Source organism: Oryctolagus cuniculus, chromosome 2 (assembly GCF_051225735.1).
Source record: "Oryctolagus cuniculus isolate XC-2025 breed Fujian yellow rabbit chromosome 2, ASM5122573v1, whole genome shotgun sequence".
Taxonomy (NCBI): Eukaryota; Metazoa; Chordata; class Mammalia; order Lagomorpha; family Leporidae; genus Oryctolagus; species Oryctolagus cuniculus.
In genome coordinates, this window is record NC_142868.1 from 154,007,740 (window position 1) to 154,032,698 (window position 24,959).

Genomic DNA, 24,959 nt, shown 5'->3' on the forward strand with positions numbered 1-24,959 from the left:
TCATTTATAGGCCGGTGCCGCGGCTCACTATGCTAATACTCCACCTGCGGCGCCGGCACACCGGGTTCTAGTCCCAGTCAGGGCGCCAGATTCTGTCCCGGTCGCTCCTCTTCCTGTCCAGCGCTCTGCTGTGGCCCACGAGTGCAGTGGAGGATGACCCGAGTCCTTGGGCTCTGCACCCACATGGGAGACCAGGAGAAGCACCTGGCTCCTGGCTTCAGATCAGCGCGGGACGCCGGTCGCAGCACGCCAGCCACAGCGGCCATTATGGGGTGAACCAACGGAAAAAAGGAGGACCTTTCTCTCTGTCTCTCTCACTATCCACTCTGTCAAAAAAAAAAAAAAAATCATTTATAGTAAATTCCTGTACACTCTGAACTTTTTGCTTTGCTGAAGCTCCTGCCTTTAACAAGAGCAATTCTGATCTCCACTAATTATTAAAATCCTGTAGGGATCTTATTCCCTGTATATTTGAGATCTTTTGATAGCAAAAATTATTTTACTTTCCAGTCCAATGGAAATACCATATTAACAGTGTCAGAATTGTCCGATTTCATGCTTCTGTTATTTCTAACATTTTATAGCTGGAAACTGTCTTACTAGAAACAAATGTTAAAATAGGAACTTCCATGGTGTTACTTAGTAGTGAACCTGGGTTACACAGCTCAGAATATCAATGACTTAGTCTGTCTCACCTTTATAAAAGGATGTATATGTACGTTGCAGCTTGTTTAATGATGTAATGTAAATTCCAGTGGTTTGTCCTAATGTAAAGCTAGTAATTCTTCAGTGTTGCTGTCTTGCAGAAGTAAAATTGACTTGTTGGTTTTATAGTATTTGGTGATGGGTAATTTTAAATTCTAGAGGGATTGTTACTTAGCTGAAGGTATCCGTTATAGAATTCCTGTTTTTAGATGTTAAAATGTCTGTGGGTTGTCTATTCCACAGATGACTGTAAAAAAGACCTTATCCAATTTCCGAAGGACACACCATGACAACTGGCAAGAACACAAACAGCAGTTCACTGATGACCAGCTGCTAGTTCTCACTGATCTCCTTGTGTCACCATGCTATTATGCGTAGAAGGGTAAGTCAGCAAACCTGGGTTTCAAAAAGCAACATCCTCAGGCAGATGCCATTGGTTTTGTGACTGATAGTGGGTATGCATCGGGATTTGTTTATTTGTTTTGATTGGTTGTTTTTGGTTTTTCCTGACATTCTTAGATGATACTGTTTAGGTGGGGGAAGGGGCTTATTTGTTTAATTTTAGTTACTTTTGAGGCAAAAAGAGATCTCCCATCCACAGGTTCACTCACACTGACCAGAACTGGACCAGGCTGAAGCTATGAGCCAGGAACTCAGTCCAGGAGTCTCATGTGGGGAGGAGGGACCCAGCTACTTGAGCCATCACCAGCAGCCTGCCAGGGTGCACATTAACAGGAGGCTGGACAGGAGCAAAGGCAGGACTCGAACCCAGCCATTGTGACATAGGATGCAGATGTCCAAAACAGTGACTAAACCAGGCACCTGCTCCCTGCCCACTCCCATGTTTGTTTTTCAGCATGCTTTGTTGTGGCTGGTGGAAGTACATTCCCAGAGACTGTCTGCTTCAGACATTAAGCAGAGGATGGATGTTACTGCTTTTAGACCTTTATAAATGAGTTGTCTTAGTAGGCTGGGTCCACGTTGGAAAGAAATGATATTCTGAGTTGCCTCTTAAGTAGGGTCTGCACATTTTGAGTTCCCTTGGAAACTCTGGGTAGTACAGTTAGGAGAATGTTTCATAGGGATTCTTAAATACTTGTTACCTATTCTCTCTAAAAAGGGAGGACCTACCAGGATAAAAAGAATAGATAGTTTCATTTATTGAGCTTTTAGAATTGAATGTCCTGTTACCTAATTGAATTTTTTTCTCTCTGATGCAGATGACTAGTCCTCACTTCAGGCTCTTCTCATCAAAAATTCCAGATCCTCAGGTACCATCTGTGGTGGCTCTCAGCAGGCTTGAAAACTCTGCCTCTTTTGAGCTCTCATCATTTTGGTGGTTTCTGTGTTTGGTCTCACTAGTCTGCGTTCCACAGGTTCTCAGCTGCCATTTTATTTCCTAATTTGTCTGGAAGTGTTTCCAGAATATTGATCACTTTTCCTTTGAGGCATCAAAGTCACAAAGTTTCAGACTAGAAATTATTACTCAGTATGATCATGGCGTCCAAAACCAAACAAAATCTAAGAGCTCATGAAGAAACAGTTGATTGGAATGGAGACTATCCATCAGTAGTACAGGTCCTGTCATTTCATTCATCTCAAATGATTTTGAATTCTTCCCAAACAGATGTTAGGTGTAGATGGTAGTAGGGCTATGGGCCATAAATCTGAAGCCTTGGGTCTGGAGAACCATGAAGAGAGAAGGAAAAGAGGACAAGTCTTGAACCTAACTAGTGGATACCTGACAGATTGCTTGACTAAGGCACAGGAGTGAAGTCTGTGTCTGCGCACTTCCCACAGACTGGAGTTTTTGGTGCTGAATAGAGCCAGTTGCTAAAAACTGGGGGTTTGGTGAATACATTTTTGATTGAGTGTTCTGTGTGTATACAATGTGTGATTTTGAAAATAAACAGCAACAACAATGAAAACCCTGACTGGTTGATTTTTACCTATATTCTTTCTAAATACTGTTTGAACCCTCTTTGAAAACTGTTGTACTTCACGTAAATGGAAGACTGCTGTGTTGTGGAAATTCTGTAATTTTTTTTTCTTTCTGTCTGTTTCTTTTGCTTGCAGAATCGCTGAGAGACTAATAAGGCTTGATATTTAATTGACTGGTTTAATATATGTTACATAGATGTAAAAGATTGTATAAACTGTAGAGATAGCATTGGCAAGACTTTGTACAGATGGAACAAACCTTTTACACAACACATTGTAATTAATTTGTAAAGATTCACATGTAGTTCTTATAGTGATTTTTGAGCTTTTGTACCCACTGAATGCCTTTTTTTGTGTTTTTAAATTATTTTCTTTATCTTTTCATGTTACAGAAGCTTAAGTGTGGGGGTTTTGGTTTTGGTTTTTTTTAAATTCATTTATCATTAGAATGTCTGAATTTTTATGTAACTTGTGTGTGCATCTCTAAATGCTAACACCACATGTTTGCCTATGACAAGTTAATTGAGTGCAAGGTATCTTCTAGATTGAAGTAATTCACAAGTTGGGGATTGTCATCTTGCAACACAACCTGTACAGTCTTCCTTAAAGGAACACTACAGTATATTTTTTAGTATCTACTTGCTAAATGACTCAATACAGATCTAAGCACAGCAGTGGTTCTGGTACAGTATTTAAGTGTCAGCATACACAGGCATAATCCCTGTATAGAGTAGTGCCAAACTGATTATTTCAATTGTGTAACTAGTTTAAAACCTAATAAATGGATTGTTTTTAACACCTGGCTTTTGTCTTGATTAAGAGGAGAAGGCAGTTGTGTAGACTTTTATTTTATTCTTTTAATTCATTTATTTATCTGGAAGACAGAGACTTCATCCACTGGTTGTCTCCCCAAATGGCCAGGGCTGGACCTCCCATGTAGGTGGCAGGGACCCACATAGTTGAGTCATCTTCCGCTACCTTTCCAGGCACATTAGTTGGCAAAGAGCTGTATTGTAAGTGAATCAGCTAGGACTCAAACCATCCTTCGAGTACGGGATACTGGTGTCACAGGCAGCAGCTTAACTTGCTGTGCTACAACACCAGCCTCTATGGACTCCTCTTGGAGCCTCAGGTGTTAATTCACACCCTGAAACCAATATGAATGCTCTATATCTTTACTGGCCAGTAGCTACCAGCAACATGGGAGTATTTACATTTAATTAAATAAATGATTCCCTAAGTCTCACCAGGCACATTTCAAATTATTATTTTCACTATATGTGGCAAGTGATTATACCACATTGAATAGCACAATTGAATTTTTCCAACAGCACTGGACAGCACTGGCCTGAATGATTGGTTCTCAGACTAATGTGCACAAAGATGATGTGGGCTTTTTGGAATTATTACCTTAATGTTTCCCCCAAATTATACCGTAAATTACTGAAGTTTTCTACCAGTGGCCTCAGGAATGAAAAAGAGTGGAACGGCAGTTGTCTAAAATGGTTCTTAAAGTGTATGGTGTGGGCCTGGCGCTGTGGTGTAGTGGATAAGACTGCTGCCTGCAGTGCTGGCATCCCATAGGGGCACCGGTTCGAGTCCTGGGTGCTCTACCTCAGATCCAGCTCTCTGCTAGGGCCTGGGAAAGCAGTAGAGGATGGCTCAAGTCCTTGGGCCTCTGCACCTGTGTGGGTGACTTGGAGGAAGCTCCGAGCTTTGGATCAGCACAGCTCTGGCCATTGTGACCATCTGGGGAGTGAACCAGTAGATGGATGACCTCTCTCTCTGCCTTTCAAATAAATTTTTTAAAAAATAATAAAATGTATGGTACATTAGCAAGGGTGGAGATGGATGGAGCAGGAACACTAAGGGAGGCAGACCCACATTTGAAAATCATGGTGGGTGAGAAGTGATGGTAGGGAAAAACCTATACATCTTTAAGATCATAAGGGCTAATCTTGAGATTTTAAGTGGATTCTTAAAAAATACATTGCAGATAGTGTTACAAATTTTTTAGTTTGTTTACCTAATTCAGGTATAAGTATTTTAGTGCAAAACATTTTTGAAATCCGCATTTTGAGTTCAGAAAGCTTATATGATAAAAACCAAGCATGGATTTCAACGTTTTTTGCTCCAAAACTTTCAATTCCATTTCTACAAGCTGAAGCACTATCATACATGCATGTAATAATGAAAAAGTTGTTTCCAGAGATTTGTAGTGTTGGCATTGCAAAATTCTCTTGGTTGCAGGCCAATTTTGGTGACTGGTAATGTGACCAGAAAGGACTGATGGGTTTAGACTTTGTCTTAAGCTGCCATTTTCTTTTTCATATTCCCTTGTTGAGTGTCAGGGTTTTCCATTTTCTCTACTACAAATTAACATGGCAGTGCACATTTTAGAACTTCGTGCTTTAAAACTTTTGATGTAGCTGTTTTAGGAAAGAAGTTTTTAGGTCCAGTATCTAAACCTTTCTACCTGAGAGGTAGACAGTGAGTGAGCTTCCATCTGCTGGTGCACTCCTGAAGTTCCCACAAAAGCTAGACTGAAGCCAGTGGCCAGTAACTGGAACCCAACCAATAGAGGGATCACCTGCTGCCTTCCAGGATTTGCATCAGCAGAAAGCAGCAATTAGGAACTGAGCCAATCCCAGACACTGATGTGGGACATGGACATCACAGCCGCTGTTCTAACTGCTTGGCTAGGTGCCCACCCCAAAATCTAAATATTTTAATGGCTCTAATATGTTTTCTTAGGTACGTGTATCAACTTGCATTACAATTGTAGTGTGTATTGGAATGCTGGTTCCACTCTAGGTCTGTAGGCTATCCATGTTTTAATGTATAACTAGTTCTGGAACTAGTGAATTTTAATTTCCTTTTCTAAATTTCTAGGACCCTTTACAACTTGTGATTTTTTTTTTTAAAGTATGAAGTCATTTCTCCTGTAGGGGTTAACAACTGGTAACAATCCAGCCCAAACCCTTGGCAATCCCTTCCCTTCATATGGCCAGATAGAGATGAACATGAACTTGCATTTTTTGTTTTATGTAGCAGTTAACTTAAAAGAAGCAGCATATAATTTTGGTGAGAATTCCTACTCTATAACAAGTCGTCTTTTTCTGTTGACTGCTTCTAGGCCCCAGGGTCACCGTTACTGACAGCATGTATTAGAACTGGTGCGTGCCTGTCTCTCGTCTCCTGACCTCTGTCTCTGCTGCAAGTGATTGATTAGTGGAGTACGATTTATGTGGGAATTAACTGGAAAGGTTTCTTGATGGCATGATCAACACTTGGACTGAATGTGTACTTTGTAATTAGCCAGCCCTCTTGTTTTTGTTTTGTTTATTGTTGAAAGCACCTGGACACTGAGAAAGAAACTATGCATAAGTAAAATTATTGTATTTGTTGGTTCTGTGTTTAACTTAGCTTGAAAGATGATTACAGTAACAAAATTCTCTGTTTCATCTGAACAGAATCAACTTTTTGTGTTTTTCCTACCTACTAGGGTGGATGAAGGAAAGAGCATTCAAATAACATTTCTAAATAGCTTCCCTGCGGAGGTTAAGAAAATAAAGGAGTAAGGGGCTTCTGGCACATCAGTTAAGCTGCTGTTAGCAACCTTGATGCTTGCATCCCATAGCAAAGAGTTGGTTCCAGTCCAGGCTACTCTGCTTCGGATCCAGCTCCTTGCCTAATGTGCCTCGGAAGGCAGTAGAGGATTGGCCCAAGTGCTTGGACCCCTGGCACCCATGTGGGAGACCCAGATGGGAGTTCCTGGCTTCTAGCATCCGCCTGGTCCAGCCCTGGCTAATTTGGCCATTTGAGAAGTGAAGCAGCAGGTGGAATCTCCGTTTCTGTTACTCTTTCAAAGTAATTAACATGCCTTTAAAAAAAATCCTAATTAGTTTAGAATACTGAAGGGGTAAAAGTTGAGCTGATTTGATGAGGAGTGTTATCTGGTGACAGAGACTGGAGTTAAATCCATTTTAAGAATGCGTTAGAATGAGAGGACGGTAGTTTTCTGTATACTTGCTCACTAACAGCCCAGCCACACTGCTTGGCGGATTTTGAACATTCAATACGGTATTAACATCTGTGATTTCTTGGCTTGGTTATTTGCACAGGTAGTTTCTGTCTACTAAGTTCCCTAATGCTTTAAGTTAAAGGTGGCTTGATTGAAGTTGTTAAAATGATTTACACATTATTTCTCGCGCAAAGTTCCAAACTGGACAATGCCTAAATTTAGGAGAAAAACCGAGCTGCAGCCTCTAGTGGAAATGAGCAGACTGGCTTGAAAGCCCCGGGCTTTCCGGGGGAGCGGGGCGCCAGGTGCGAAGGCCAGGGGCCGACCGTCGTGACGGCTGAGGACGCCAGCTCGCCCGCCCCGCGGCTCCCTCCTCTGCAGCAAAGGCCTCTGTGGGGGGCGCTGGGCCCTGGCCTGGCCGCGCTCTTCCTGCTTCGTAGTTCTCAGCGCCGGCCCTGCTCAGCGGCTCAAGCGCCCCCACGCGCGCGGCGGGAGCGCCCGGGCTCCGGGCACGAGACCGGGCAGGCGGAGCGCCGGCCCGAGTGTCCGGCGGAGGGGGCGGCGCCCTCCGCGGCTCCGTGACTGCGCCTCCGCGCCCCCGGCTCGCCGCGGCTCCCGGGATGCGCGGAGGCGGCAGCGATGGCGATGATGCCTCTAGCCCCGCATCCTTCGGGGCGGCGGGCGGAGCTGAGGTCCCGGCTGCGGGATGGAGGAGGAGGGTCGGCGCGGCGCCCACCCGGCAGGTGAGAGACCGCGGGCCCCTTGAGGAGGACGACCCCACGGGTCGGGGGGTGGAGGCGGGTGCCGGTCGGAGGCCGCGGGTTAGCGAGGAGCGCCGCTGCGCTGGGCCAGGCCCGGCCGCCGCGCACCTGTGCCCCCAGCGCGGGCTGCGGTAGAGGCCGTCTCGCTGGTCCTCGCCAGCGCCCTGGAGGCCCCCGCCCTGCCTGACCCCTCTTCACCCCTGCGGCCCTCTGCCGGTTTTCACAAGCTTCCCCGCCTGGCCTAGGCCCTCCTCACCATCACCTCTCCCGGCTCCGGGGAGCCCCGCAGCTGGAGCGACCTCCCTCCCTCCACTCTCTCCCTCCACTCGTTGGCTCGGCCTCCCATCCCTCCCACCAGTTGACCCACCCCATCAGCTGCTCCAGGCTGCAAGAGTAGTTGAAGGCTTTCAAAAAAAAATCAGCTACACCTGGCTTGAATCTTAGTGACCTTGGGTGAGTTATCCAACCTCCCGAGGTTTTCCTCGTCAATACTAATGCAGGGGGAATGGTAATATTGAGGGTTAGGCTCTGGAAATGCCTACCCTGGGGGAATTTAGGACCGAGAAAGAGAAAATGGGTGGGAAGAATCCAGGTCATGAATTGAGTTGTGAAAGATGTTTTAATGATTACTAAAGATTAAACCAGAACAGAGACTTGTCTCACATTTTAATGAGAAATCATTGCCACTCTACAAAATTTTCTGTTTCTTGCCTAACTCTTTACTTCACAGTCAATTGTAATCAGATGCATGTGAATTCATTGTCTCTTCATTGTAGTGAATAAGCCTGCTTAAGACAGACGTTCCAGCTTAAAATCTTTTGGGTTTTATGGCTTTTAATCACATCTTCCAGGGCCCATTTGTGGTCCCAGAGAGAGTGTAGCTTGTACGCTTGCAATGAAAATGACTTTGGTAGTGTGTCATATTTAGAAGTAGCAAATAGATGTTTACTCCCCCAAATCATCAGGTTTTGTGTTCCTGCCATCATAACTTTGTTCTAAATTGTGACCTCAGCCTCCACTTTCTAAAAGTCCCAGAACTTGGCTGATTCTAACACCTGGGTTTCCTTCCCCTCTGTTTCCTGTGTTGCTTCTGCAGTCTCTGCCTAAACTGTCCTATGTTTTTCCTCCCTTTTCCTTTTCATCCACTGATTTCTTCTTCTCTTCCTCTTCTTTCTTCTTTCTTCTTTCTTCTTCTTCTTCTTCTTCTTCTTATTATTATTATCCCAATAGGAGTAATTTGTAATAACCTTATACTGGAGCTATGATTATCAAGCTTTCTAATCAGATATGTGAAAAGGTTTTGTATTTACATCTATAGATAGACATGGATATCTAGGTCAATAGCTTAGAATTTGGGGTTCTAGGAACCTTTTTTTCAGGAAGGAGTTGCAGTCAATAACTACTTCATAGGATTATTGTGAAAATGAATTGAAGTTTGATAACTTGTATCAAGTCTCTAGTATAAGTTCCTGCCATGAAATAAGCACCCAATGAATTTAGCTTTGGTAATTTTCTTCTAACCTGGTGATCCCTGCCTGCATTCTTTGCTGTTCTGTTTACATTGTGGTGGCAGAGTGCGTGGGCTTTGGTTAGGTTCTCATCCATGTTCTTGCATGGGTTAAGTGTTGACCTTCTAACTCAGTTTCCTCATCTGCAAAATGGAAAGGTTATGCTAACTCGTTCAGTTGTGAGGAGTCAGTAACAAAAGTGTGGAGCATGGTGAACCCTGCCAGGCACCTTATCAGCACTTGATAAGAATAATACAGTATACCATATAATAATATGGTAATGACACTTACGAAAATTATATTGCTGTTATTCTTTCCTGTCCTGGAATTTGTTTTTACTTTTCAAAAATTTGTTGAAAACCTTAAAAAGTTATTGAAAACATGTAACAATTTGAAACGTGAGAGTTTTCCCTCAATTTGTCCTTGGATTATTGGTCCTGCATCTTATCCTTGACTAATGTTGGTGTCTCATCATTTCATTTTTTCGTTGAGAAATCAACCCCCTTTCTGATTATCTCCTGGCCCGGGGTCTTCATAACTTCCATCATTCCACTTCTTCATTATTTCCCACTTTCTCGTTATTTCTCTGAGCATCCTGGTTTCAGCTTCCTCATTCGTGTAACTTCCCCAGTCCAGTTTTCTCCATTGCTCTTCACTCTTCCTTATTCTTCTCCTTCCAAAAAGGAAGCCCTTGTCTGGAGAGAGGGAGCTTGCTCTCTACCCTAGTATCACCTCTGCTCTTCGTGCCTTCTTTCACTGGGTTTCCTCTCACTGGGTTTTCCTTTCTACTTCTGCTTCTATAAAGTTAGCCCCAGGCCTTTAATTATCAGTTTATTAAAAACAGTAAAAATTTGTCATTTTCACTACATAGGTAACAAATTGTTCAGAAACAGTTTTATAGACTTTAAGTAGAAACAATGAGAGCTATCCATTACTCTTGCTTTTTTTTTTTTTTTTATTCTCATCTCTCATGGAACTTTTTTAAAGGAAAGTACAGAGAATCTGGTCTCATTTTCCAGTGGAGAAATTCACCATATGGTCGTCAAATCCTCTGTATGACCATTAAGAAAGCATTAATGAAGGACACCAGTTACATGGATCTCCCAGGGCTGTGTGTGTCCTATACTCACTGTTGTTCATTGCCAAGACTTATGTTCTGAGTAGTTCATAGCTGGTACTTGGAGTCCTCAGGGATCCATCTCTTACTGACCTGGCCTGTTCCTCTACTCCCTGATCCAACAACTCAAGGTTAGCATTGGAGGCCTCTGGGATACAACTTGAGCAGGTGGTTAAATATTCTGAACAACATCAGTCCTGGACCTCCACAAAACAATTGGCTATTCCTAAATGTTCGATGAAAGCAAATGCTTTTTGGTTGTCAGGAGCATAGTGCCAAGCAACGTGATCCATCCCACTAGATGCAACTATCGGAAAAGGTTGGGCACCTGGCCCACAAAGCATTGCGGACTGGGACAATGTAGAAGATTTGTGTGAATGTACAGCACATCTCATTTCAGAATGGGGGGAAAAGGTCAATAAAGGAAAGAGGGAGCAGGAAAGACTGTGTCTTTCTAATCTCTGTGCCCTCAGAATTAAATATAATGTCAGCATATGGTATGCACATTGTCACTGTCAACTGAATGGATGAATGTTGGAATGAGTGCATGCTTCTGGTTTTATTGGGAGGATATTCCTGTTGGAATAATGTCAATTCACATTTAATGGCAGTTTAGAGTTTATGAAGTAGTGCCTTGCCCTTTGTTAATTTTGAGTATAATTCCAACATCTCTTTGTTACTATTTTCCCCCTCTTAGATGTAGTCCACACAGTTTCCCTCACTCCCCCAAAGGAAGATATGGAGTTGGCAAAGACATCTCCAACTGGGAAAATAAATGATAAATATTGGGAAATAAAGGATTCTTTCTAGGGGAAAAATAGGATATTTTTAGTGATTCATGGAAATTGTATTGAAGGGCTTCGTAATGTATCCACATTACCCTCTTGCTTATATTTTCAAACTCACCCTGTTTCCGGCCCCAGTCTCTGTGGGGAAGACTGACTTCATCTCCATGAATCCTCCCCCGCTCACCCTTCACCCAGCTGGCTCCTTTTACCAAAGCTCCTGTCATTCATGCATTCCCAGCTCCATCCCCGACTGCATTAGCTTCCCCTCTTTGCTTGCCCAGCACCCTGAAACCACATTAGGCTGTAATAACATAGGTAGACGGATCTCCTCCACCAGACTGTGATCTCTGGTGGAGCTGTGTCTCTGTATAGCCCCAGTACCTGACATGGAAACACTGCTGAAAGTAGCACCTGCGCGTCCTCAGTCAGAACCTCAAGGGTAAGGCCCAGGAATCTACTCTCCATGTGATACTGAAACTTTTGTCACGGGCTTCAGGTGTGACTTAAAGTATGTTTGAAACCCACAGTGTTATAGAAGTAAGTATTAGCTGTTTGAATGTATTTTGAGGCATTTGTGTCTTTTCAGTGTTGGACTTAGTGAGGAGAAATGCTTTCAGTGTGCTAGATCAGAGCTGAAAAATTCTGGTGCTTTTGAAAAAATAATGAAACCACTGTATTAATTCCTTTTTGTTTCTGGGTGTGCATTTCCGTGTACAGGCTTATCTGCCTTGGGCCTCTCTTGTCACGTATCACTCATCTGTGAGTTGAAGCCCTGACTCCTTTCCCATTGAGCACTTTTGGAGAACAGAAGGAAGAGGCATTTCTCTCTGAAGATGAACTCAACAGACCCCCTTGAGGATGCCTACAATGCCACCTTGCTACGCGTGCCTCACTGGCAGGGAGGGAACAGCTCCTCTCTCCAGGAGGGGCTCGAGGATCTCATCCACACGGCCACCTTGGTGACCTGTACGTTTCTGCTCACCGTCATCTTCTGCCTGGGCTCATATGGCAACTTCATTGTCTTCTTGTCTTTCTTTGATCCAGCCTTCAGGAAATTCAGAACCAACTTTGATTTCATGATCTTGAACCTGTCCTTCTGTGACCTCTTCATCTGTGGAGTGACGGCCCCCATGTTCACCTTTGTGTTGTTCAGCTCGGCCAGGAGTATCCCAGATGCATTCTGCTTCACCTTCCATCTCACCAGTTCAGGCTTCATCATCATGTCCCTCAAGACGGTGGCGGTGATTGCCCTGCACCGGCTCCGGATGGTGCTCGGGAAGCAGCCTAATCGCACAGCCTCTTTTTCCTGTACCTTGCTCCTCACTCTACTTCTCTGGGCCACCAGTTTCACCCTGGCTACTTTGGCTACCTTGAAAACTAGCAAGTCCCACCTCTGTCTTCCCATGTCCAGCCTGATGTCTGGAGAAGGGAAAGCCATCCTCTCTCTCTATGTGGTTGACTTCTCCTTTTGTGTCACTGTGGTCTCTGTCTCTTACATCATGATCGCTCAGACCCTGCATAGGAATGCTCAAGTCAGAAAGTGCCCCCCTGTCATCACAGTTGATGCTTCCAGACCACAACCTTTCATGGGGGCCCCCGTGAAGGGAGGCGGAGATCCCATCCAATGTACCATGCCAGCTCTATATAGGAACCAGAATTACAACAAACTGCAGCATGTTCAGACCCATGGATACACCAAGAATCCCAACCAGCTGCCAACTCCTGCAGCCAGCCGACTCCAGCTGGTATCCGCCATCAACCTCTCCACTGCCAAGGATTCCAAAGCTGTGGTCACCTGTGTGATCATTGTGCTGTCGGTCCTGGTGTGCTGTCTTCCACTGGGGATTTCCTTGGTGCAGGTGGTTCTGTCCAACAATGGGAGCTTCATCCTTTACCAGTTTGAACTGTTTGGATTTACCCTTATATTTTTCAAGTCAGGATTAAACCCTTTTATATATTCTCGGAACAGTGCCGGGCTGAGGAGGAAAGTGCTCTGGTGCCTCCAGTACATCGGCCTGGGTTTTTTCTGCTGCAAACAAAAGACTCGACTTCGAGCCATGGGAAAGGGGAACCTGGAAGTCAACAGAAACAAATCCTCCCATCATGAAACAAACTCTGCCTACATGTTGTCTCCAAAGCCACAGAAGAAATTTGTGGACCAGGCTTGTGGCCCAAGTCATTCAAAGGAAAGTGTAGTAAGTCCCAAGATATCTGCTGGACATCAACACTGTGGTCAGAGTAGCTCGACCCCCATCAACACTCGGATTGAACCATACTACAGCATCTATAACAGTAGCCCTTCCCAGGAGGAGAGCAGCCCATGTAACTTGCAGCCAGGAAACTCTTTTGGATTTGCCAACTCATACATTGCCATGCACTATCACACTACTAATGATTTGATGCAGGAATATGACAGCACTTCAGCCAAGCAGATTCCAGTCCCCTCTGTTTAAAGTCATGGGGTCTAGAGACTCTTTTGTAAATGGTTTTGCCTCAGATGCTGAGTCTTTTTTAACTTTTTGGCATCAGTGTCAGATCAGAACTTAAAGACTGAGCTAAAGAGTTGGCAACTAAGACTTTCTTATGCCTGAAATATTAGTATCTGTTAGTTTGCTTTATAGTTTCCTGATACTTTAATATTTAATGTAAAAGTTTATTTAGATTTCTACCTTGACCTGTGTCCCCATCTTTTGTACTGAACCTTTAAATAGACCATGAATCATTATGCTGCCATGTTGAAGTAGAAAATCAACTGATTATGATTCTTTGAGTCAATATTAAGGATTTTCAAAAGTATATGTTTGCTGAATTTTTAGAAGAATGTGAAGGTATGATCTTTGCTGAGGTTTTATGACTACTTCTTATTAAGTGAATTATGAATTTTGATTCTGTGGAGTGCTAAAACAGGAAAGAGTACACTTTTTTTTTTTTGCTGGCAGGTTGATTTGAATGATATATTGTTAAAGCAGAAAATCAAAGTATATTACCCATAATCTGTCCTTACTAAAAGTACTCACACAGGCAGTAGTACTTTTCTTACATAAATATAATATTATAGTTATTGCCATTTCTTATTATATATATTATTTTTGTGTCAAGTGAGTAGCTTCATCAATCATTTTAAAAGATATGTCTTTGCTTGTTAAAGTGAATTATTATGTTTCAGAGTAATCTTATATGCAAGAATCCTATTAAAGAGAACTGCTTCTCTAATGGAAGTACACTTTCCTGGGAGATTAAGACTACTGCAGGCATAGTTGATATTCTTGCATGGGAAGCAGTGTGGTCTGTTCTCATACATTGGGCAATCTATTATTGCCTAATAAGGCTTGGAGATGAGACTGGGAGTGTTTAATTTGTGTTTCCTTCTGTGTGAGAAGAGTTTGGTAACCACCTGACCTATTGAAGTAACATACTTAGAAATAATTTCTTTATTATCTTTATTTATAGATTGCTATGGTAAAAAAATCTCAAGATTACTGTTTTCACACTATTGGTTTTATTTCTTTTCCATTAATCTTAAATTAGAAACAGGCAATGAGGAAAATAGATTAAATAATTCTGTACCTGAAACTAATTTTATTTTATACTCTGTGGTACATTAACAACTGCAAACTCATGTTTTTATGTAAAAATATTTTCATTATGCAATTAGTGTTTGAACTCTACAACTTTGTAACTGTTAGACGCAGGATGAGCATCAAGATACAAAAGTCTGCATTTATAAACTGTCATGTTCAATGATTATTATTGCAGTTTGGAATGCACTTTGTTCCTTTGGATGAAAGGACTCTGTTTATAGTGCCCTCTCTCTGACTCTTCCCAAATACAGAGATTGTGATAGGCATGGAGAAGGCAGAGTAGAACTAGAACTACTACTCAGCCTAACTATTACCTTCCAGTATTGGCCAATTATTTCTGTTTCAGAAATGTAAGTGTGAGGTGTAGGTTTTATTTTGTTTTTAAGTTCACCTTTTAGGACTGATTTACCTTCCTTCCCCCCTCCTAAACTCTCTCCCTCCTCTCTTTTTTTTTTTTTCCTTTCTTTTGCTATTAAATTTTGTAACAGAAAATATCCACTATCTCATTTTTCATGTAATTAAATGCTATTTTTGGAAGTCACTGTTAACTGTTTCAATTGTACTTTTATATTTTAATACTCACTATTTTCATTTATTAATGCTCCTATCACATAGGTTAGTATATTACCTCTTTTTAACAATGAATTAAGAAATCAAATATTCTCTTCCAAGATCATTTGAATAATTGTGGCAAATTAGGAATTAGACTCTTTTTCTTAACTCACAACCTGTTTATTCTAGTATGCCAAACAGCTTTATATTTAATAACATTGATCAAGAAGATACTTCATACTTTTTAAGATATCTATCTTTTTTTCTGGCCAGGCATTTTAAATGTGATTTAATAAAAGGTTAAAAGTAATTTCTACTTGTAAAATTTTAAATGTCAGGTTTCCTATAAGATCTTTGGACTTGAGATGATTTGATCAGTATGGGGCCCATCTCTTTGGGACTTAAAAATTATAGCCTACAACAAACTTAGCATGTAGATATGAGGTATTTACTCTCTTTATGTGCATAAGAAATTATTTAATTAACTTGCATGAAATACATAGTGGGCTAGATTCTTAGCTCCCCTCTGTATCTATATCTACATCTACAGGTAGATGTAGATATAGATATATAGATATAAAACTTGTCTCTTCAAAAGTTATGTATGTCTAGCTAATCCTATAGCTAGACATATATAACTTATCTCTTCATGAGTTATATTTATATATATCTATGTATGCCTATAGTGTCACATTATAGGTATAGATAGACATATATAACTTTTCATAAGGGCTAAAATGAGAACTAAAGCAATGAGAATTCAGTTGAACATGATTCATTAGAAGGGTGTGTTAATTAAGTTCTCTTGATGCTTTACTGTGATGCAAAATATGTGATATATTTAAAACATTTTATAATAATTGTTCTTATGTTAACTATTAGGTCAGATTTGTATTTCTGATGCTTTTAATGTTCTTTTAAAATAATGTTTGGAAAATAAAATACTGAAAATCCTAACATTTCTGAACACCAGATTGCACTATAATGACTTTTTATCCAATAATTTTCAAACTGTCAGCATGGAAATGATCATTTTTGCACAATGGGTAATAGTTTGTTCAGAGAGAGAGAGATGGAGAGAGAGAGAATTCTTTTCCTTTAAGAGATAAAATAATTTGACCACCATTAGTAAAACATGTGCACAGACTAATGCGGAATAGTTAACTTCAAAGGTTATTTACTAGACTTAGTTTCTCACCCAAAGGGAAGAGTCCCAGTGGAAAAATTTCAATGACTTCTTTAAAATGAGATCAACTTGGGAAAAGAGAGAGAATTTTGAAATTTGTAGTTCCTCAGTCAGGAACTGAGATTCAGAAACATGAAGATAAATAGGAAAGGATTTAATATAGAATATCAGATGTCTACAAATCATTAGATGAGCAGAGCTCTATGATATGTCTCCAGAAAGATTCTACAATAGAAAATACAAGCCTGCCCAGCCAGACACACTATTAGTTTTTGCTACAACAAATAAGGGAAGGAGACTGGAAGCTTTCCTTAGACTTGTGACTTCAAGGACACATTGTTGAAGTTTTCATCCAGGAATCAGGAACCTGCTGTTACTGCCACTATGTACACAAAAAGTCCTCTTAATTACTGCAAGTAAAGTAGCTGAGCACCAAAAGAGAAAAATGCAGAAAAATTTGGCATCATGCATTGAGTTGGGGGGACCTAATTTGCGTCTATAACCTTCAGAAGAATCTGAATCGTGTAATTACACTACAAGGGTTGGTTATGTTTAAAAGGATGTTCAGGATGGATGCTGAGTTTCATTCTATTCTGTCCACAATGATTCACGTTCTTGGTACTCAGTATTGATATACTCGCCTCTAGTCATGCTCCCAAACCACAGCAATAATGACACCACCACTCTGCTTCTTGAAATAATGAAGCCTTATTTCCTCCAGAGAGAGGATGCAAAGTGGAATCATTCTGCCTCTCTAGTTCAGACATCCCAACTTGCTATTCTGTAACATAAGGACTAAATTCTAAAGTTTACTGCCAACATTTGTATCAAGTATTGGGGAAAATGGTAGAAAGAAGAAATTGGTTAAAATGTTTGATAGACACACACATACAAGCTATAGGATAAACAATAAAAATTGGAGTTAATACTGACCTTGAGGCCAGCGCCGCGGCTCACTAGGCTAATCCTCTGCCTGTGGCGCCGGCACCCCGGGTTCTGGTCCCAGTTGAGGCGCCAGATTCTGTCCCGGTTGCTCCTCTTCCAGTCCAGCTCTCTGCTGTGGCCCAGGAAGGCAGTGGAGGATGGCCCAAGTCCCTGGGCCCTGTACCTGCATGGGAGACCAGGAGGAGGCGCCTGGCTCCTGGCTTCGGGTCAGCGCAGTGCGCTGGCTGCAACGCGCCACTTGTGGGGTGAACCGACAGAAGGAAGACCTTTCGGCCGGCGCCGCGGCTCACTAGGCTAATCCTCCGCCTAGCGGCGCCGGCACACCGGGTTCTAGTCCCGGTCGGGGCGCCGGATTCTGTCCCGGTTGCCCCTCTTCCAGGCCAGCCCTCTGCTGTGGCCCGGGAGTGCAGTGGAGGATGGCCCAGGTGCTTGGGCCCTGCACCCCATGGGAGACCAGGAAAAGCACCTGGCTCCTGGCTCCTGCCATCGGATCGGTGCGGTGCGCCGGCCGCAGCGCGCCGGCCGCGGCGGCCATTGGAGGGTGAACCAACGGCAAAAGGAAGACCTTTCTCTCTGTCTCTCTCTCTCACTGTCCACTCTGCCTGTCAAAAAAAAAAAAAAAAAAAAAAAAAAAAGAAGGAAGACCTTTCTGTCGCTCTCTCTCACTAACTACCTGTGCAAAAAAATAAATAAAAATAAAAATACTGACCTTGAGTGCTTCTGTTAACTGGTCAGGAAATTGTGGCTAGTATATTATAATTTGCTCCCTCTGCTCCCCATGTCCTATCTTTTTGACCTCCACTAGCAGAAAGCTGGATCAGAAGTGGAGGCGAGACTTGCTTCCAGTGCACTCAGATATAGGATGAAGGTTAACCGTCTGCACCACAACACCCACCCCAGAGACAGTTTTAACTCCATTTATCCTCATCCACCTTTGTCGCTCCCCCTCTTCATGGAGGAACGACACTAAACCCTGCCTAGGCTTCATATCCAAGTCACGGCACCATTATGTCGCTCCCCCTCTTCGTGGAGGAACGACACTAAACCCTGCCTAGGCTTCCTATCCGAGTCACGGCACCATCATGTCGCTCCCCCTCTTCGTGGGGGAACGACACTAAACCCTGCGTTGTTCTTTTGTCTGCTCGGCCCTCCCCGGGTTTGCTGCTGGTTCTTCCCGGGTTGGCTACCGTCCCTTCCACCTCCGTGGAAGGGCGGTTCCCCCTGCCACTTTCCCCACTTCCGCGGGGGAGCGGCACACCGCCGGCTGGCTCTCTGTGGGGGCTGCTCAGGTGTTCCTTCAAATAGATGTTCCTGGTGCATGTTGTCTCTCTCCTCCTTTATAGTCCTCTTCCACCAATCCCAACTCTGCTACCCACACGCCGAGTACGCTGCTCTCCTCCAATCAGGAGCAGCTCCTGCAGCTTGTCCAGTTGGTGAGAGGCAGCTGGGTAGAAGCTGTTTGCTCCTCTCCCAGTGCCATATTGTGGGAGAGCAGATGCATAGAATAAGTCTTAATTCCAGTAACAGTATAGTCCGAGTTGCTCCCCACACACCTTTACTTATTTTTGCCATCTTTTAATTCTCTCTTGTCTTTGTTTTCAGCCTGACATTATAGTTACGATTTCATATGGTTAATATTCATTAAATTTACTCATACTTTTGTCACATTTCTTGCTCATCAATTCTTTCTTGTATCTGAATCCTTTCATTTGGGATTGGCTTCCTTCTACCTTAAGTGCATCATTTAGATGTTCTTTTGATGTTTCTTTTCTGTTAGTGAATGATCTCATTTTCTGGACATAATTTAATTTTGTCTTCATCCTTAAGAGACAATTTTTTTGCTAAATAAATCTTATGTCTCTTGAGTTTGGCAATTTTAATATGTCATTTTTAAAAAAGTATTTCATTGAGAGGCAGAGATGGCTCTCATCCTCTGGTTACTCTCCAAATGCCTGTGACAGGTAGGAACTCCATCTGGGCCTCCCATAAGAGTGCGAGGGACCCATGAACTTGAGCCATCACCTGCTAATCTTGAGATTCATTGGACTTTCAGAGTTCTGTAGCTTGGTGTCTTTATTAGTCTGCATAATTTTTAGCCACCATCTCTTTGAATATTGCTTCTGTCCCATTATTCCTACTGTCTCCTTCACTGAGCTTTCAGTATTGTGTTGTGTTTTGTTTTGTTTTAAAGGCAGAGAGAGAGGAGGATGTGCACAAGCACTCTCTTCTACCTGCTGGAAGCTGGATCAGAAGAGGAATCGGGACTCACCCTCGTGCACTCCAGTATGGGAAGCAGGTGTCTCAAGTGGGGGCTTAACCCACTGTGCCACACACTTAAACCTGGTTTTCAGTTTTTCATCTGTTAGTTTCTTCATATTCTGAATAATTTCTTCCAAACCAGCTTCCAGTTCATGAATTCCTTTCCCACGTGAATCTAGGTGTTGAAATTGACCAGCAACTCTAATTATTAATATGTTTTATATATCTAAAATTTTATTTTCTCATGTAAAAAGACTTTTACGTTTTATTTTTAGAGTTTTCTGTTTCTTCATATAATCAAAAATGAATAATTTACTTGTTTTTAAAAATTTGATTCATTTGTTTCAAAGGCAGAGAGAGAGAGAGACAAAGAGATCAAAATCTTCTGTCCCCTGCCTCCCTTATCAAATATCTGCACCGACCTGGGCTGAGCCAAGCAGAAACCAGAAGCCAAGAACTCCATCTGCATCTCTCTTGTGGGTGGCAGGGACCCAAGTACTTTGGCCATCATCTGTGGCCTCCTAGGTTTATCAGCAGGAAGCTGGATCAGAAGTAGAGACAGGACTCTCTATTAGGCACTCCAATAAGAGATGCAGGTGTCCCAAGCAGCAGTTTAACTTGCTGTGCCACAATACCCCACCCTCATGTCTGTCCATTTTATTTTCTTTTAAGATTTATTTGTTTGAAAGGCAGAGTTTACAGAGAGAGGAAGAGAGAGCTTTTATCTGCTGGCTCACTCTCCAAATGGCTACAATAGCTTGAGCTGGGCAAATCCAAAGCCAAGAGCAGGAGCCTCTTCCAGGTCTCCCATATGGGTGCAGGGGCCCAAGCACTTGGGCAATCTTCACTGCTTTTTCCAAGAATATTAGTAAGGAGCCAGATCAGAAGTGGAGCAAGGCCGGCACCGCGGTTCAATAGGCTAATCCTCCACCTAGCGGCGCCGGCACACCGGGTTCTAGTCCCGGTTGGGGCGCTGGATTCTGTCCCGGTTGCCCCTCTTCCAGGCCAGCTCTCTGTGGCCCGGGAGTGCAGTGGAGGATGGCCCAAGTGCTTGGGCCCTGCACCCCATGGGAGACCAGGAGAAGCACCTGGCTCCTGCCATCGGATCAGCATGGTGCGCCGGCCGCAGCGTGCCGACTGCTGCGGCCATTGGAGGGTGAACCAACAGCAAAGAAAGACCTTTCTCTCTGTCTCTCTCTCTCACTGTCCACTCTGCCTGTCAAAAAAAAAAAAAAAAAAAAAAGGAGCAGCCAGAAACTGGCACCTGTGAGGTGTGCCGGCATTGAAGGGGTGACTTTACCTGCTGTGTGGTAACGCTGGCTGCCAGTATTTGATTTTTAACAAAGGCCTCTTGTCTATTACTTAGGCTCCTCATGGTACCCTGTTTCCTTCATGCTTTCTTTACTTTTATTATGAACTGCTAAAATTCCTTGAAATTTTTATAGTGGGAATTCTCACCCTTGATTGAGAATACCAGCTTGGATGAAGACAGAATTTGCATTTGCTTCTTTGAGGTACCTAAGTGTATCACCAGTTTAGAACCACTTTAAACTGAACTTGAAGGGTTGTTTTTGTTTTCTTTTTTCTTTTGTTTTTTTAAGAACCTAGGTAATGTGGGTACATGGGCTGATTGTCTATATACAATGGTGGGGAGGACTGTTAAGCCCATGAAAGGAATTTTATTTTCATTTCTTTGTCAACTTCCAAGACAACTATTTTTTTTAGGTCCCTGAACACAGGGTAGAGTGTCAAGTGGGTTAGGTTTGTTTTTATTTACCCCAGCTTTGAAGTTGTAGCTCTTGGGAGTTCCAATTTTATGGGGAGTGCATTTCCTTTCAAGAGGAGGGAGTAGGGACTGGCGCTGTAGCATAGCAGGTTAAACTGCCTCCTGTAACACAGGCATCCCATTTAGGCACTGGTTTGAGTCCCAGTTGCTCTACTTCTGATCCAGCTCTCTGCTAAAGCATCTGAGAAAGCAGAGAGGATGGCCCAAGTACTTGGGCTCCTGCACCCACTTGGGAGGTCTGGAAGAAGCTCCTGGCTTCTGGCCTCAGCCTAATCCAGCCCCAGCCATTAAGGCCATCTGGGGAGTGAACCAGCAAATGCAAGATTAAGAATGTGTGTTGTGTGTGTAACTCTGACTTTCAAAGGAAAAATAAATCTTTTTTTTAATTTTTTAAACTTTTATTTAGTAAATATAAATTTCCAAAGTACAGTTTATGGATTACAATGGCTTTTTCCCCCCTATAACTTCCCTCCCACCTGCAACCCTCCTATCTCCCACTCCCTCTCCCATTCCATTCACATCAAGATTCATCTTCAATTATCTTTATATACAGAAGATCAATTAAGCATATATTAAGTAAAGATTTCATTAGTTTGCACCCACACAGAACATAAGGTGTAAAATACTGTTTTAGTACTAGTTATAGTATTAATTCACATTGAACAACACATTAAGGACAGAGATCCTACATGGGGAGTAAGTGCACAGTGACTCCTGTTGTTGACTTAACAATTTGACACTCTTGTTTTTGGCGTCAGTAATCTCCCTAGGCTCTTGTCATGAGTTGCCAAGGCTATGGAAGCCTTTTGAGTTTTCTGACTTCGATCTTATTTAGACAAGGTCATAGTCAAAGTGGAAGTGGAAGTTCTCTCCTCCCTTCAGAGAAAGGTACCTCCTTCTTCGATGGCCTGTTCTTTCTTCTTTCTACTGGGATCTCACTCATAGAGATCTTTCACTTAGGGTTTGTTTTTTTTTTGTTTGTTTGTTTTTTTTTTTTTTTTTGCCAGAGTGTCTTGGCTTTCCATGCCTAAAATACTCTCATGGGCTGATCCGAATGTCTTAAGGGCTGATTCTGAGGCCAGAGTGCTGTTTAGAACATCTGCCATTCTATGAGTCTGCTGTGTATCCCACTTCCCATGTTGGATCGTTCTCTCCCTTTTTGATTCTATCAGTTAGTATTAGCAGACACTAGTCTTGTTTGTGTGATCCCTTTGACTCTTAGACCTATCAGTGTGATCAATTGTGAACTGAAATTGATCACTTGGACTAGTGAGATGGCATTGGTACATGCCACCTTGATGGGATTGTATTGGATCCCCCTGGCACGTTTCTAACTCCACCATTTGGGACAAGTCCGATTGAGCAGGTCCCAAATAGTACATCTCCTCCCTCTCTTATACCCACTCTTATATTTAACAGGGATCACTTTTCAGTTAAATTTAAACATCTAAGAATAATTATATGTTAATTAAAGAGTTCAACCAATAGTATTAAGTAGAACAAAAAAAATACTAAAAGGGATAAAGTATTAAATTGTACATCAACAGGACAAGGGCTGATCAAGTCACTGTTTCTCATAGTGTCCATTTCACTTCAACAGGTTTCCTTTTTGGTGCTTGGTTAGTTGTCACCAATCAGGGAGAGCATATGATATTTGTCCCTTTTGGGACTGGCTTAATTCACTCAGCATGATGTTTTCCAGATTCCTCCATTTTGTTGCAAATGACTGTATTTCATTGTTTTTTTACTGCTGTATAGTATTCTACAGAGTACATGTCCCATAATTTCTTTATCCAGTCTACTGTTGATGGGCACTTGGGTTGATTACAGGTATTAGCTATTATTAATTGAGCTTCAATAAATATTAAGGTGCAGACAGTTTTTTTGTTTGCCAATTTAATTTCCTTTGGGTAAATTCCAAGGAGTGGGATGGCTGGGTTGTATGGTAGGGTTATATTCAGGTTTCTGAGGAATCTCCAGACTGACTTCCAAAGTGGCTTTACCAGTTTGCATTCCCACCAACAGTGGGAAAAAATAAATCGTAAAGAAAAAATGAGGGGCGGGGAAGAAATTAATGTATAGAACACATGGAAAACACCAGTATAGCACTGAGGCTAAGAATGCAGACCCCAAACTGCATTTCCGAGATTAGAACATTAGCCATGTGACTCTGGACAAATTTGACCTCTCTAAGCCTCAGTTTCCTGTACATATATTTGTGTATCTCTTATATCTCTTTGCAACTTACTTAGGAAATTATCCTCATCACCAAAAATGGTGAGGTGACTTATATATTAATTACCCTAAGCTGGCCGGCGCCGTGGCTCACTAGGCTAATCCTCCGCCTAGCGGCGCCGGCACACCGGGTTCTAGTCCCGGTCGGGGCGCCGGATTCTGTCCCGGTTGCCCCTCTTCCAGGCCAGCCCTCTGCTGTGGCCAGGGAGTGCAGTGGAGGATGGCCCGGGTGCTTGGGCCCTGCACCCCATGGGAGACCAGGAAAAGCACCTGGCTCCTGGCTCCTGCCATTGGATCAGCGCGGTGCGCCGGCCGCAGCGCGCTGGCTGCGGCGGCCATTGGAGGGTGAACCAACGGCAAAAGGAAGACCTTTCCCTCTGTCTCTCTCTCTCACTGTCCACTCTGCCTGTCAAAAAAAAAAAAATTACCCTAAGCTAATCATTTTATATTATATATGCATTTATATGTATACCAAAACATCAAGGGATATGCCATAAAAATATACAATTATTTGTTAAGTAAAAATAATAAAAATGTTTTATCTTTTGGTCATAAAATATCCTAACAAAATTTTTAAGTTTAAAACCTCATATTGAAGTCTTTAAATTCAGAGAATTCAGTTGGTATATGGTATGAATTCAATTTTATTTTTTTCTATAGGGATAACTAACTTCCTTATTTATCTGTAATTCCATCTCTTTCCTTTGTTCATTATTACCCCTTTGTCCATAAGTCTCTTTCTGGATTTTCTACTGGTCATTGGTCTATTTCTACACCAATACTGTACTTCTTAACCCACCATCCTCTTTTTTTAAATTTGTATGTGTCTCATAAATACAACATTACATACATACTAATTCTTCCAACTGTGCCCACTCTCCCACCCATTTTCCCCCTTCCTGCTCTCTCTTTTTTTTATCCAGAAAAGAGAAATAGAAAGTGTTCCTCAACTGTCTATATGAGGGCTGATCTATGTTATTGCCTCTCAAAAGTGATTTTGCTTCCCCCCCCCTTTTTCCTTCCTTCCTCCCCCATCTTTCCTTTTAGAAAGTTAATTGTCTTTAAAGAAGAACGCAAGGTTGTTACTTCTTTTGTGAGCTCTTCGACATAACTATAACTTCTAAGACATAATATCTTCCTTTTAATATACTAAAAAGAAGTGATTCTTGAGAACAAGTTTTACTATTAAGTTTCATGGTACAACTCTTTGGGGACAGAGGTCCTGTATGAGAAGTTAGTGCACAGTGACTCTTATTTGTTTAACAAACAACACTCTATATGACATTAGTAATCACCCAAGGCTCTTTACATGATCTGTCTCAGCTATGGAAGCCTTTTGGATCCACTAGCTCAACAGAACCATAAGCAAAGCAGAAGTTCTCTCCTCCCTTCAGAGAAAAGTACATACTTCTCTGGTGGCCCCTTCTTTCCTCTGGGGTCTCACCCATAAGGGTCATTTGTGTAGGATGTCTTTTGCCAGAGTGTCTTGGCTTTCCATGCCTGATATGTTCCTCCTGGGCTTTTCAGCCTGACTGGAGTGCCTTAAGGGCTGATTCTGAGGTCAGAGTGCT

At 42.5% G+C, this 24,959-nt stretch overlaps 3 protein-coding genes across 11 annotated transcripts in view; all 3 read left to right on the forward strand.

Moving 5' to 3' along the window:
• The window catches only part of PSME4 (proteasome activator subunit 4), a 102,705-nt gene extending 99,263 nt beyond the window's left edge, over positions 1-3,442 (forward strand). For 5 of the 7 annotated variants that reach the window (XM_051842888.3, XM_089327655.1, XM_051842886.3 and 2 more), the window contains 2 exons: positions 949-1,087; positions 1,926-3,442. In XM_051842888.3, the coding sequence (XP_051698848.1) occupies positions 949-1,083 (135 nt within the window). In that variant the 3' untranslated portion in view covers positions 1,084-1,087; positions 1,926-3,442. Of the gene's footprint in view, positions 1-948; positions 1,088-1,306 lie in introns of all 7 variants that reach the window. The other 2 variants (XM_070069121.2, XM_051842887.3) reach the window with 1 other exon arrangement.
• Positions 3,443-7,205: 3,763 nt separating this feature from the next.
• GPR75 (G protein-coupled receptor 75) lies at positions 7,206-16,413 on the forward strand. 3 transcript variants are annotated; one of them, NM_001205046.1, is given in 2 exon segments: positions 7,206-7,409; positions 11,562-13,517. In NM_001205046.1, a coding segment is annotated over 1 exon segment (1,620 nt). In that variant the 5' UTR covers positions 7,206-7,409; positions 11,562-11,677; the 3' UTR covers positions 13,298-13,517.
• The window catches only part of ASB3 (ankyrin repeat and SOCS box containing 3), a 192,647-nt gene continuing 174,997 nt past the window's right edge, over positions 7,310-24,959 (forward strand). The window contains exon 1 of the mRNA XM_051829002.3: positions 7,310-7,413. Within this exon, the coding sequence (XP_051684962.1) occupies positions 7,310-7,413 (104 nt within the window). The remainder of the gene's footprint in view (positions 7,414-24,959) is intronic.